Here is a 14,967-nt window from a genome sequence, read left to right as displayed (position 1 = left end):
GTCTCCACTGCGGCATATGGGGGCAAAGTATAAACTCCCGTTAGTTAGCCCGCCGCATTGAGGGGGACTGCATGGTACACTGTGTAATGGAAACGTCCTTAGCACCAGCAAGTCCCCCTCTGAACTCCCGACATCCCTACGGACCCGGAAACGCCGGGCTTAACGAGGCAGCTTTTTGAACCTCTACATAATCTCCCATTCGCTCTCGCCTCGTTCCAATTTCCTCTATCTGCATTCTCCCTTGCACGTCATTGACCTGTTGGGAGAGTGGCGAGGAGATACAGAGTCATTCCGCTCCCCTGTGGGGGCGCCTGGGGGATTAGCCTCCTGCCCTGACGTCAGTGGATTGCCCCATCGCTCTCTCTGCATGCCCGGAGCGCAGCACCCCAGTTATCTAGCTGCCCTTTCAGGGGAAGAGCCGATGACCCCTCCTCACCAACAGAGGGAAGGGACCTCGCTCCCTGTGAGATTCAGATCAGGAAACGTGCCTTGCAATTCGCTTTTAATGGGGGGGGGAGGGAGAGGGATGGTAAATTCATTCTCTGTATTCAATGATTGCTTTTCCCTTTCCTCGCCACTCCTTCCCCTGCTCAGCACTTATCTAGAAGGAGAGCAGCTCTTTTTTCAATCCCGCCTGCAAGCTTATGATTCAAGATAAGAGAGAAGTGGAAAAATCATTTCCTAAGGGCTCTTGCTGACAGCGGCCAGGGCCTAACATAGCCAGAGACCTTCCCTTCGCCTGGCCACGGCGGCTAGCTTTCGGGTCTTTGTCTTCTCTGAGACACTTCTAGCAGCTGTAGTGTAGCTGGGCTCCTGCCCCTGGAGAAGAGGTCAGAACGGTGACTGTCCGGGGACTGCAAAGACGCTCACATCGAGGAAAAACCCAACAGGGGAGGGGCAAATACCGTAGACATGAGGAAGAGGGGGAATGCTGGCGATCTGTATTGCCTTAGGGGAGTGGAGAGGACAGAATTCTGTTCTCTGCTGGGAGGGGGCCAGGAAGATTTTTAGCCTTTTGCCTCAATCTGGCCAGCGGACTCTACTTCCTTTCCTGGATCCCGCAGGCCTAGTTCTAAAATCCCACTCCCCTGCACTTGCCATACCAGCTCCCTGGTTGAAAACCATGGCCGGAGGCCGGACAGATGTGACTTGCAGCCCCCACAGTGTGGGACATGAGTCCCCACAGGGTCCGACATTACCCCCACCCTTTCCTCAGACACAAGCAGAGAACACAAGCCTTACCGGCAATTTCAAGGGAACTGTTGAATTTTCTCCTTAACACCTGTGGCATAGACATTACCTAGAAGAGAAAGGAGAGGAGTCGTCGTTAATCTCCGGGACTGTTTCCTTTCTCTCAAAGCGCTGTGTGAGGGGGGCAGTGGATAGCTTTAAAGCTAGGCTCTCTGTCTGGGTTTAGGAAAGATACCAGTCTCCAACATGCCTTCACATGTCCATCCCGGTCAGAATCAGTCAGCTGAGCGTGTACCGTGGGAACACTGTGTTTACTAGCTGACTGTACCAAGAGTACACGGCAGGCGGGTGCGGGGGAGACACACAAGGGGAAAAGCAAAGCAAAGATCATTGTTTAATTCTTCCCAAATGCAGAACTCTATTTGACCAGAGAAATCCTGACAGCCCTCCTGGAACTAATTCTAGTGCTGGGAAGCTGTACCTTAGGGCAGGTCTTCACTACGGGGGAGGGGGGGGTCGATTTAAGATACGCAAATTCAGCTACGCGAATAGCGTAGCTGAATTCGACCTATCGGAGCCGACTCACCCCGCTGTGAGGACGGCGGCAAAATCGACCTCCGCGGCTCCCCGTCGACGACGCTTACTCCCACCTCTGCTGGTGGAGTAAGAACATCGATTCGGGGATCGATTGTCGCGTCCCGATCCCTGAGAGATCGATTTCTACCCGCTGATTCAGGCGGGTAGTGTAGACCTAGCCTTAGACAGCACTTTGTTAAGCTCAAGGTGAATGGTTGGGAGGCTGGCCACCATACAGAAGTCTGCATTCTCCAGAGGGCGACGAGATATTATTGCACATTCAGAATGAAAATCATGCAGCATTCGTAACAGGTGACAGATTTGTGGCCTGATAGTCAGAGGGACCCTCTAGCTACCGAACAGCTAGCACCTGTGCAAACTTCCCTAAGCGGCTATGCCGTCATGCCTCAGCCCTGAGCCGGAGTAATCGCTTTAGCCCCAAGTCAACAAAGCATTTACGCGTCTGCTTAAGTCTTCTCCGATTCAGCCATGTTTTGCTGACACGGGGTAATTTGAGTCGGTGGACCAGTGGCTACCTCATAACACCACCTGGTGGCCTCAGAACGGCCCTGCATGCGGCCCCTCCTCTGTTTCCCCTCTTGGATCCCCAAATAAACTCCATGCAGGGTTTTCCCAGTCAAACCACAAGAGCCCTCCTAGGGGTCTGATTTATTAACTCAAAGCTCAGAACTAAACACCCCTCAACGGGGTACAGCCCAAATGGCCCGGTCTGGTCAGAGCCCTTCCTGCCTTAGCAAGCTATGCCCAGCCCTTCCTAGCTGCAACCATTCCCCTGGTCTCGGGGCCTGCAGTCTCACTACAGCCCCCAGAGCTTCTGCCTCACTGCAGTCATCTTCTGCAGGAAATTCCCTGGTTCCCTTCAGGCGGGGCTCATCCCGTTATCAGGGTTGGCTTGGTCCAGCCCAAGGCAAGCCACCCTGCTCCAGGGCCCTTTATGTAGGAGAGAACAGTGCAGTTCCCATGCCCATTACTGGCCTTTCTGCCGAGTCTGCCAACAGCAGCTACCCATTATGGCTGGTGATACATCTGTGACGTGGATATGTGTCCGTTAGGAATTGGCTGAATCCCCCAAGCCCAATTCACACAGGCTACTTGATGTCTCTTCAAAGGGTAGTGAATCACAATCGCTCCAGACTACCCAAGGTTTCTCTGGTTTGTTTTAATCACCTCACTGACAGCCAGGAGACATCTATGTACTCACTTTGAAGTCATCTGGCAATGCCATCTCTGAAGAGTCCGTACTTTGATCTCCTGGGCTGCTACCTGCGTTCCTGGGAGGCTGGAGCATAAACAGCTTGGGACAGGAGAAATGTAAAAGATTTCTATGACTTCTTCAGTGCCATAGGACAAGCGAGAGGCACAGCTGTCCAGTGGGTTGACCACAGCAGTTGGGACATTTGCAGCGCTGGTTCTCCATGCCAGCTCATTCACCGTGGTGATATCAAGGGAGCTATGAGTTACATTAACTGATGGCTCAAAGAGCGGCATTGAGTGAATAGCTGATCCCATGGGTAGAGCACTGGGTACTAGGCCCAGCCCTGCTACTAACCGAGGTAACTTTGGGCAAGTCGCATCACCTCTTTGTTTCCCCTCCCAATGTTTGACTGTCATAGAATCATAGAATATCAGGGTTGGAAGGGACCTCAGGAGGTCATCTAGTCTAACCCCCTGCTCAAAGCAGGACCAATCCCCAAACAGATTTTTGCCCCAGATCCCTAAATGGCTCCCTCAAGGATTGAAGTCACAACTCTGGGTTTAGCAGGCCCCTGAGCTATTCCTCCCCACCCCAATCTTGTCTGTTTAGATTGGAAGGATGTCCTGTGAGCTCTTGCGCCAACTGGCAGAGTGCATAAGGGTTACAGGAATCTCCGGGGTCTGGCATTTACATTCTGGTTCATCAAAGAGTGTCATGTGAGATGTCTACAGAAAGCCGGTGTCACACCGGCCATCAGTGTTGTTGTGAAATGCGTGTGCGTGTGTTGTGGAAAGAGTTACGAACCTACACTGAAAATTATGTTCTTAAGGTCTAAGGACTGGTGAAAAGCAGGTTTTCTTTCAGACAAGAAACATTTATCGGTCTGTTTACATGTAAATTAAGTCTTGTTTGGTTCACACTGGGCCTCCACTCACAAGCCTGAGCCGAATGCTAATGAAGCTTGTGGAATCTTCATAGAAAGGAAATTCACAGGAAGAGGAAAACAGCAAGAGTTTTTCTGTTCAGGGGCAAGACACTGAACTTCGGAAACCATATCTGAGGTACATACGAAATTCTGTGCATTCCTTCAGTTTGGGAGGACAACTTATCAGCAGGCTTGAGCCTATGAGAAGGGATGTCAACCAAACCAGCTGAAAACACTAGGGAAAGTACTTGGGTAAGTTTGCTTTCTTGGAGGAGGTAGGGGAATACCTTGTTAGTTACGTTTGGCTCCAGAAAGCACATTATGATTTTGTTTTATATGTAACCACTTGTTTCCAATATCCTTTCCCACTCTCACTTGAATCTCTGTTCTTTGATAATAAACATATCCTTGTTTTCACCATAGACAGAGAGCCTGGAAGTGAGCTAACAGCTGTGGTGATGCCAAGTTCCATCCTGCACGGGGGTATGTGCTGTTCCTTTGGGAGTGTTGTGAGAATTCAGTGGAGCAGAGGTGGGGCACTACAGAGGGGTTGGTGTGTACCCATTGCTAACCTGCACAGAGACAGCGAGGCCTGCAAAGGCCCGGCAGGCCGTGCTCGTGTTGCCAGAGGCTGTTGGTTTCAGGCATAGACAAGGTTGTTTCCCACTAAGGGCACGTGGTACCTCCCAATCCTGGCTACTCTGGGGGAGTGTCACAGTGTGGTTTTAGGGGCAGGGCTGGTCTCCTACTGTGTGTGTGTACAGTGCCTAGCCCCGTGGGGCCCTGGGACCTCTAAGCACCACCACAATTCCAATAACAACAGCCAGGAGATAAAATCCCCTTTTACAATATGGATCTCAGCTCCCCTTGGCTGACTGATCCTAAGAAGGTGGGAAAGTTCTTGTGTCCCAGTTTTAAGGGGTGGTACGCTGACATGGCAGTGGTTGCTGCAGACGAGGCTCTCAAGTCTAAAATGAATGGGGAAGACTGAAGATTTCCTGTGACAGATGGGTGGGATTTCTTTCTTATAAAGGAGGAGACGACAGCGTGCAGTAAATGAGTTCCTTATGAACAGAGGGCAAGGGGCATGTAAATATGTAAATATATGTGCAGTGTCTAGAGCACTGGAGTGGGACTCAGGAGACCTGACTTCTATTCCCAGGCCTGCTGGGTAACCTTGGGCAAGTCACTTCCCCTCTCTGTGCCTCAGTTTCCCCATGTGAGAGAGGGGGATAATGCTACTGCCCGCCTCTGCAGAGCACTTTGAGATATGCTGATGGCAAGTGCTGTAAAAGAGCTAGGGACGGTTATCCCAGAGCTGTTTTGTTTATACCGTATGTAGAATAGCACTTGGGTTAAGGGCCTGATGCAGGAACCGGCAGGGGAGGCTTTTAGTCCTGGGCTATTCAGGCGGTCAGACCAGATGATCATAACCATCCCTTCTGGCTTTAACACAGGGATTTTCAAACTGGGGTCAGGACCCCTCAGGGGGTCACATGGTTATTACATGGGGGGTCGTGCGCTGTCAATCTCCACCCCAAACCCTGCTTTGCCTCCAGCATTTATAATGGTGTTAAATATATAAAAGAGTGTTTTTAATTTGTAAGGGGGGTCACACTCAGAGGCTTGCTACGTGAAAGGGGTCACCCGTACCAAAGTTTGAGAACCCTTGTATCCCATGCACATCTGAATGCTGGGGACGCCCTCTGCAGGCAGACACACTCACCTGTGTGCTGTATTTCTTCTTTGGCTTTTCCACTGGTTTCACCGTCAGCCCAGCAGCACTCAGGGCTGCGATTCGAGACTCTATATCGGAAACCTAAGAGAAAAAATGCACATAACTTCCCCCAGGTGCGCCCCCAGGAACGACCACGGGAGCTGGGCAGATCCCAACCACCACCAATGCCTCTGGCGCCACCTCCGTTGCAGCCACCGGCCCCAGTGCCTCGCCCGCCAGGTCCATGCCACGCTCAGCCCCCGCTGGGTTGGAGAGTGAGCCCGCCCTGCACTTATTCCGCAACAGTGGTTCCTGTCCCTCTCCGCCCTGGGTGTTGCAACCTGGTGCATGGCATTGCAGCGTCACTCAGGTCTGGCCCAGCCGCCCCTCCATAGATGGAGACAGAAGGGCGGATGGGCCAAATTTGATTGGTGTTGTGACCTAGAGAATGGGGGTCGCGGCGTCAGTCAGGTTGGGCCCGCCCACCCCTCCAGACAGGCCAAACCTGAATGGCACTGTATTCCCCACGTGCAGGGTGCGCTACCACTCGGTTTGGGGGCCCTCGGCAAATTGTGCCCTGCTGCCAGTGATATACACCGTGCGTAATGTGCGTACGGCTGTGAACACTACCATCAATATGGCAGTGTAAAGGAAACGTTCATTCAGAGTTTATTTTCTTACTGAGTAAATGATGAAGCATTTAGTCGTTGCCCAGCACTGTGTTTGTACAGTGCCTAGCACAGCTGGGGGTCTGGTCTGAGCCCCTAGGCACTAATAAATAACAATGCAAGAACCAGCCTGACCTCGCTGGCTCACCCACTTTGTATAACTGAGCTATTACCTCGCTCTCGGCACGCTGCATCTGCACGGCCGCTGATGCCACTTTGTCCTCCAGCTCTGACAGCTCGGAGTCTGTGGTCCCGCTGTGCCGCGCACGTTCCTCTAGGTCCCTCGGGGTTTGCTCCAGCCCGGATGTCTTCCCAGCAGTCGCGCAGACCTGAAAAAAAGCCCTCGTGTGACTCACCTCGCAGTCAGGCATCGTCTGTTCTGCCGTCTTCCCATTCTAACCCCCGCTGCGTTGACACAGGGGGATTAGAATGTCTTATGCCTAGTTAGACAGTCCTCAGGTTACCATGGACTCAGCCCCAGATGGTCTCCATGACTGGCGAGATCAGCGCCGTAGAACTGCAAACTTCTGTTTCGCTGAACAGTCTGTACCTTTGGACTCCTGCAGGGCTTCCTTCCTCTAAGTGACTGGGCCATTTCCTCCCCTTTGCTCTTTTTCAAAAGCAATTATTGCTATGGCGAAGCCGTCAAAGCTCCCTGTGAAATACCAGGACAAAACGCCACGACCTGAATGCGTGGCGTCAGCGTCTGAGCAAGGATCCTCATGTCGTGCATCGAGACTAGGAGGTAGGCACTTAGAAACAAGCACAGGCTGCTGTGTCCGGCTCTAGCATGTTTGCAAGGAGAAGAGAGAGCGAACAACACTGCCAGGTTGTGACCAGCAGATCCAGACACAGAAGACAGGAGGCGAAGAGCTCTGTGCGGTGTAGAGATGCTACACTTTGGGAGCTGGAGGCAAAATTAACTCACCAGTCCCTATCTATAGCATCCTTATGTTCTGAAAATACATTTTTGGGTAGGGATTCCTCCATGTGTCTGCCAACAAGGTGTAGCATTCACATGCTGACTGGGGTCTATTTGAAGATATGTGTAAATGTTTCTTTCTAGATAAAAGGGTTAAAGAAACATTATTACCCATCCTAATACACCATTTGATTACCACTACATTTTCGATTTATTGAAAAACGCGTATACTTGACGATTCCCATCAAATTCTAAAAAAAAAAAAAAGATTGTTTTACTTGATTTTGAGAGATTTTCATGAAAATGTACCGTACATCATTTCATTGTTGTAGCTGTTGGTATTGTTATAGATCCAGTACAACCAACGTACAAAATAATTGTATTCAGAGCCCTTTTTTTTGGTCTAAGCTTCTTGGGGCAGACACTGTCTTTTTGGTCTGTGTTTGTACAGCGCCTGGCACAATGACAGCCCGGTCCCTGATTAGGGCTGCTCGGCACTATTGTAATACACCTAATAAATACAGGACAGTGCCTGGCACAATGGGGTCCTGCTTAAGGCTATGATATTGACATGGAAAATTGCTGGTAAATTTCACGGCAGAGGTGCTGGAAACAATCACGGAAAGTCACCAAATAATGTGGTTTTCTCTACATCAACATACACATGTGTGTGTGTGTGGGTGTCTGGAAGGTAAGGGCCATGGGGGGGGGAGGGGTTGGAGAGCAAACCTACTTGACACTTACCCCATAGTGGCGGTTCCTGTCCTGGAGGGCCGGGCCCTGCTTCCTGCTCTGGGTGTTCCAACCTAGCACACAGGGTCGCCACACCACTTAGGTTTGGCCCAGCTGCTCCTCAGTCTCCATTTATGGAGGTGCTGCCGGGCCAAAGCTGAATGGTGCTGTGACCTCGTGCGCTAGGTTGCAATGCCACTTGGTTGGGAAGCCTAATCAAATGGGTTTTTATAGCGGTTTCCAAGATGTCAATGATTTTATTCAAATTCACAATTTCCATGACAAAACTGTAACCATGCCTGGGGTTCCCAGGCACCATTGTAATACACCTAATAAATAACGTACAGCGCCTAGCGTCATGAGAACGTAAAAACAGAAGAACATAGTACGTTCGTACTGATGAATACACACATCGAACACTTGATTCTAAGTGTTATGTTGAACAGACGTGCCACTACTACCTTGATACCCACAAGGACTGAGTCAACGTTTGATTGTACGAGACATTAATAACTAATATGCAAAACAGCCCTGTTAAAGTAAGAGTGCCAGCGTACCGCTCACACGCTTTGCTGAATGATCCCATCATCTTATTACTGCAAATAGTCTCTCCTCCCCCATCCATGGCTCCCTGGCTTGCTGTCCCTGTGCTGTGTAATGTGTGAAGTCAGAGAGTTCACTCTCCAAGGCAGGAGGCCTTGCACTGGGAGGCACCTAGTACAGGGTAAAATAAATTCAAGTACTAAGAATCCAACCAGGGAAGAGAAACCTGCCATGTGCCCGAGGTGTCCAATGAAACCCAAAACATCAGAGTGTTGTGTATTTCTAACTAACTGCAATTATCCGCCCCAGCTATTTCGTAAATCGTTTCAGTGTGTCACTGACCATCGCAATCTGTTGGTGGACAATTAAAAACCACTCCGAGAAGTTACTTTACAAACACTAATTAATGCTCGGAACATCCAGGGGACGGAGACGGGAGAGGGGAAATGACTCCCCCAGAGTGGCAGTATTACTCTGGAGTGGGCAGCTCCCACCTCTGCGATCTGGTTCCACCCCCTTCCTGTTGCTTGTGAACAACCTCGCTGAGGTGAGTACGAGCCCCCAATGGTTTTAGAAGGCACCTAAAGTCCATGGCTAGATTCCCTCTTTGTGGGGAGGAATTCAAAGATGGAAGCTGATGTGAAGGGTCACTGGGATGTGGCATTTCATTCAGAAACCAGCAGCACTGTGGTATTTCTGAGAAAGTTTTGCCTTTTGTGACTATATTTTTATGACTAAACTCTCTGATGAGTGAATGAAACACACAGTATAAAAACTATTCCCAAACTCAAAAGCAAAATCCACCAACCCAGACCTCACTTTGCCCACTAAAGCGTCCAACACTATCTACCCAAAGAAATGACTTGGAGGTTTAACAGTTACACTCCCAGTCAAGTGATCCATTCCCAATATACTATAACAATACTATACAGCATTACTTACTACAAAACACCGCATGGGAAATGCTACGCAACAGTGAAAATACAAACTTACCAGCTCTACCCACACTTGCATAAACCTAGCAACAGACCGATCACTCTATTCCTATTCATAAAGACATTCTCCCACTCCACTGACACACCGCATTATGAGAAATTGTATAGAACCTGAACATAACGTACTCCATGAGCCTTCTTCAAGCTTTACTACACATTGATCCAAACCCCGGTGTAGTTCATGGAAAGACTCAAGTTGACTCCAACAGGCTTTGGATTAGGCCCTTACAAGTATAACGTCAGCGATATCCACCCAACGGCACACTTGGTAAGGGGTGAAGGAATGACATTTTAATCCAGACTTTCCCGCTACCATAGAATCGATCGAGTGACTAATAGTTAAACGGAGATTGTGTAAAATGGCCACAGGAGAGGAGACTTGTGCCAACACATCAAAGCTGGGCTCCTCTCCTGAGGACTTGGGCACACCCAGCGGAAGTGTGTGTGTGTGTTAGTTACACTTGGGTAGGATATGAAGTAGTAGATGGCTGAGGGCCATGACAGGGAGATTCTCCCCATCTAAAACAGTGGGCCAGATCCTCAGTTGCAGCTGAGAAGTTCTTGGGGCAGCTTAGGGGTGGTGGAGCAAAGGTGGCATAAGAGCTGTTCTGACAGCTGGGGATTGCCGGGGTCAATGTGCTCTTTCCCCCGGCACTGGCTGGAGGGGGAGTGTAGGAACAGCTATGGTGGTTCCATCCCAGCCCAGGAATCGGCTACGCTGGGTCATTCTCCTGAGGTTGGCTCAGGAAGCCATAGAGTGCTGCTGACACACCAGAGGAGCTGATGCTGCACATGCTTTAAGACCTTTTAAGCGTGTCATTGTCTAGTTATAACATATTAAAGTGGAGAACAGACTCTGCCTTTCTCTGACCTCTATGCCCTTTCTCAATGTCCCCGGGCTCCTGTACAATCATCACTCACTCCTCATCAACCTGCCATTCTCCCGAAGGAACCCCTCCTCCCAGTGAGAGAATGGACAACTTAGTAAAACATGCACAAGGGGCTACAATATTGGTTGGAGGCAGTGGGCCAGTGTGATAGAATGTACCTGTGTCCACACCCTATACACTAGCATAATAATCTTTGTACAAAGTACGCCTTGTGAGATATCATTTGAAAACTCATAATTTGCTGGTCACTATTGTCCGGATAAAATACATGCGACAACATTGTATGTGAAGTTAGAAGATTCCACTGTATGGTGTTCTTAACACATCTTCCAAACTGAGGCTGGCAAACAGACCTGTCTCAAACAAAGGAATGGGGGCTCTGCTTAATTTGCATCTAAGCAGTAAACAGAGTCATCAAGCAGGAAGGGAAACAAAAGATGCTCCAACAGGTGAGGAAAAAGCAGCAGGGAACATCCTTCCCTATAGACTCTGTCTTCTGAATCTCAGCCGGGAATGTTTTCCAAAAGGGGGACTGACATTTTAAAAAGAGGGAAAAACACCCCCAGGCACCCCCTCCGCTCTCTCTTCATCGATTCACTGCACCAGAAGTCCCAAAGGAAGCAGCATTGAACTGGAGAAGGGGTCCTGACCTAAGAAGTTTGGTCAGTAAGACTGCTGAGAGCATGGGGTGAGAAAACCTTTCTTTGAATTTAACATAGTTTGTTAAGTTAGGCACCAGCTGTGTTTAACCTTTATTTTTCATGTAACCATTTCTGACTGTTATGCCTCACGACGTGTGCTCACTTAACATCTCTAGCTTCGTCATTAATAAACTTTTTCTTATTGTTTTATCAAATCCAGTGTGTTTGAACTGAAGTGTCTGGAAAACTCCATTTGGGGTGGTAGTAGTTCTATTAAAGCAATAATGGGCTTGTTATGAATTTGTACCATCCAGGAGAGGACTGGGCAGTACAGGACACACAGTTCTGGGGGGAAATCTAAGACTCGGAGTGTGCTGGGGGCGGGAGCGATTCCCCTGACATCTGATTCTCAAGGCCCCTGGGGTCCCGACTCTCGGTTTAAAATCTTTGTTTTAACTCTTACGCCTCCAGAGCAAGGGGCTGTAGCCCCCCCGGGCATTTTGCTGTGCCCCGCACACTCCGCGTGAGCCCTGCCGATGAACAGCAGGGAGCCGTACGATTTCTTCAAGTTTTCGACGGGCTTCGCCCCTCTCCTTCCCGTCTTTCCGCCCTGCAGGGAGGGGAGAAGCAGCCTCACCCAGGCCCTCTCCACTCAAGGAGTCCTGCCTGGCTCTCAACGCCGGGGCTGTGGTGTCTCACAAAACCAGAGCTGACGACCTCTGTGAACACCACACGCAGCCAGAGAAAAAAGGGACGTGACCACGTACGCGCACACATGACAGCCCAAACGGGGGAGAAGGGGTGGCCAAGGATGAGGAGCTGTAATTAAAGGGCTCCCATTGTTCCTCGAGGGCTCTCAGCCGGAGATGGAAGTGGCTATTATGGAGTGCTTTGATCTCAGATCAGACTTCGTCGAGTACAGCTGGGACAAAGGAACCGTCTCAGAACGCCAGTGACGCGATCCCATTAGCCTCCAGCCTGCACATAACTACAGGCTCCAGGAGCACGCTGCAAGAGGGCAGCTCATGCCCTGGCAGGGTATTTGTACAGCACCTAGCACCAAGGGACTTCAATCTGAGCTGGGATTTCTAGGTGCTGCATTCCGCAAATAATAAGGCTATTTGTTTTGCTTGCTGTGGTACACAATCTTCACGCAATCCCCCCCACCATTGCAGCTGGAAACACTCAAAGCCATTCAGCCCAGTTAGACAAACGCAACCGAGCAGAATTTGGTTCAGGGCTTTGGTGGCTGTTGAACCAAAGGGAAGCTGTTGAATCAGCTTTTTGATCACAGCCACAGCCCTTCCCCAGCGGTTTCCCCTTCCTCACACCACTCCCTCATTTTGGAAAGGCAGAAACAGCCACTGAGAGCTGCTCATTCCACTGGGGCCGGCCTAGCCCAGCCACCCAGTCTACAAACACTTACACGAGAGGTCAATGGCGGGAAACGCAGCAGCTGAGTTAGGGTCGTGAAACGGGGAAGTCCTCGTCCACTCAGGTGCCAGTGGGGCGCACTGCTGCTAACATAGCTCTGGGAGCAAGGGAAACAGGACTTTCCAAATGGTTTTGGGGGGGTTCCAGAGAACTGTGGTGGTGAAGACTAAAAAAAGAGAGCAGGAGAAGCAGACTTGCCATCCCCTTTCTTTCATCGTCTCCCCTCACAAGGGGTTATTATTATTATTGCATTTAGGAGTCTCAGTCACGGACGGAGGCCCATTGTGTTAGGCGTTGACAGAGCAACGTACACGAAGACAGTAAGGCTTCTTTAAACTCTGGGGATGCAATGTGAAGAAGAAGTAGAAGCCTAGAAGCCCGTTTCAAATGTTTACTGGCGGCACGTTGTTCCGCGCTGTAAAGATCCATCCGAGAACGTTCCCAGATTCCACCCAAGAGAAGGAAAGTGACCTCCCGGGCTGGCCAGGGTTAAATCAATACAGGGCAAATTCTTAAAGGAAACGCTGTGGTGTATCCGAGCGAAAGCCCATCCCTGAACGCCGCAGGTTGGAAACGTCAAGCTGACCCTTGTATACGTAAGGGACCAAACCAACCCAAGATCCAAACACCCTCCAGATGCTGCACCTCTCTAGACAGAACAATTAGAGAGACGGGACATAAATGCACACAGTGCTTTGGGTGAGCGGTGACTGGGAGGACCTGGGCCATCATTACTGGGCAGTCTTTAACCTGACTACAATGCATCTGGCTGCTCTGCTCTCTCTCTAGTGATGCTTTGGCTTTGCACGTGTCCAGGGGCACGGCCCGCAGCGGGCAGCCTGCCAATGGAGGCGGCTGTGAGCGGCTACACAAAGCGGGCAGAAAACCTGCTCTTCCCGCACAGCCCCCAGAACTGGGTGGTGCTGGCTAGGAAGGGGGTGTGGCCAAGTGGCCGATCAGCACATCCACCCAGCTGCCTTCAATGGCTGGTCTCCTATGGCGCCGCCAGTGGATTTTAAAACTACCCCCCCAGGCAGAAACCCTGAGGAAGGGCACGTGGCAGCAATATTGTATATACTTCCCACTCTGGCACTCACACCGCCCTGCAGCAGGTGCAGGGCCTCGAAGGCCGGCAAACACAGGTCTGGGTCCTGGGTGGAGCTTCATTCCAAATAGCTTGGATGGCACTGCCAGCTGTCCGGCGCTGGTTTGGAAAACGCTGGGTTGGATTAACTGCTGGGCCTTGTGTATTTTGGTGGGCAGGCCTGTCACTAAAACAGACAACAGCCAAGAGGAAGGATGGGCATTTGGATAAGGCAGTGGGCTGGGACTCAGGAGAGCTGGGGGTCAATGGCGAGCTCTGCCACAGACTCCCTGGGTGAAGTGTTTAGGGCGGGAGTTGAAGGGAGCAGAGTTAGGCCCATCCAAAGTGCTTTTGAAAATCCCGCTCAGCCCTCTCTCTGCTTCAGTTTCCCCATCTGTAAAATGGGGATAATCCTGCCTTGCTGGCTGATCTATTCAGCCTGTACAGTCTTTGAGGCTGGGATTTTCTCTCACTATGTGCCTGTCCAGCACCTAGCACAACAGGCCCCGATCTCAGGCAGCTACTGGAATACAAATCATTCATAACAGAGATAGTTGTGGCCCAGCTTTAGAGGCAAGTCCCAATGCTTTGCCTCTCTTCCTTGTGTGGCCTAAGAAGAAAAGCCTTCATTACTTGCATAACCCATGAAATTCGTGCCGCTGCTGCGGCCCCTTCCCGGCCACCCCAGGAAGCTGACACTTGCATCAGGCTGTTTACTTATCTTGCCTCTACTTTCCATTTGAGACATCTGCTTCTCAACAGGCAGCCCAGGGAAGCGGGTGGCTGTTATTTCCGGGACGAGTTCCCGGAGCTGAATGCTCCCTTCCCGTCCTGTAGCCCAGCTGTGTTCCTTGATGCTACACACACCTGATTTATCAGGCCACAGCTGCTCTTGGTGGGCAGCCTTGACAAGCTGCAGAAAATGTTCCTTTTTCTGCCTCTTTCCCCGCGTCGTCCTGTCTGTATCCTAGGGTAGTGCTGATCTTACTAACTGGTCCGTTCTAATGCTGCACAGAGAGAGTGCTTAGCATCTAAATGCAACATATGACTTCATGGTACCGTGGATCTGATCCTGGATATCAATACTGTCCAGATTCTGTGGGGATAGGAAAAGGCATATTACTTCAGCACCGCCAAAACCTAGGAGCAACCCTTCTGAGGAGTAGTGTCCGAGCTGGATGATAAAGCTTGTTCCGCGCCCACCTGTTTCTGGATCAAGCTAGTCAGCCCTGTATTTTGATACACTTAAAAACAGTAAAAAGAAAGACACCATCCTACTCCCTACTGATAACTTCCTAGATACCATGGTGATAGACGCAATATGAACACCATGGGCAGAAACTAACAAGTGTGCTCACAGGGTCGCACCCTAGACAAACATGGTTCCTGGCACATCATTTAGCAAGGAGGTGGCTAACTCTGTCCATTTGATA

General features: G+C 50.4%; 1 protein-coding gene across 8 annotated transcripts in view; it reads right to left on the bottom strand.

Annotated features, from left to right (window-relative positions):
- Positions 1 to 14,967, bottom strand: part of MLPH (melanophilin) — an 85,814-nt gene that overhangs the window by 6,956 nt on the left and 63,891 nt on the right. For all 8 annotated transcript variants that reach the window (XM_065562171.1, XM_065562167.1, XM_065562168.1 and 5 more), the window contains 4 exons: positions 6,467 to 6,622; positions 5,635 to 5,727; positions 2,990 to 3,082; positions 1,243 to 1,300 (listed from right to left, as the gene is read on the bottom strand). In XM_065562171.1, coding sequence (XP_065418243.1) covers positions 1,243 to 1,300; positions 2,990 to 3,082; positions 5,635 to 5,727; positions 6,467 to 6,622 — 400 coding nt within the window. The remainder of the gene's footprint in view (positions 1 to 1,242; positions 1,301 to 2,989; positions 3,083 to 5,634; positions 5,728 to 6,466; positions 6,623 to 14,967) is intronic.

This window comes from Chrysemys picta, chromosome 11 (genome assembly GCF_011386835.1).
Source record: "Chrysemys picta bellii isolate R12L10 chromosome 11, ASM1138683v2, whole genome shotgun sequence".
In the NCBI taxonomy this organism is placed as follows: domain Eukaryota; kingdom Metazoa; phylum Chordata; order Testudines; family Emydidae; genus Chrysemys; species Chrysemys picta.
This window is presented reverse-complemented; position numbering and strand designations above follow the sequence as displayed.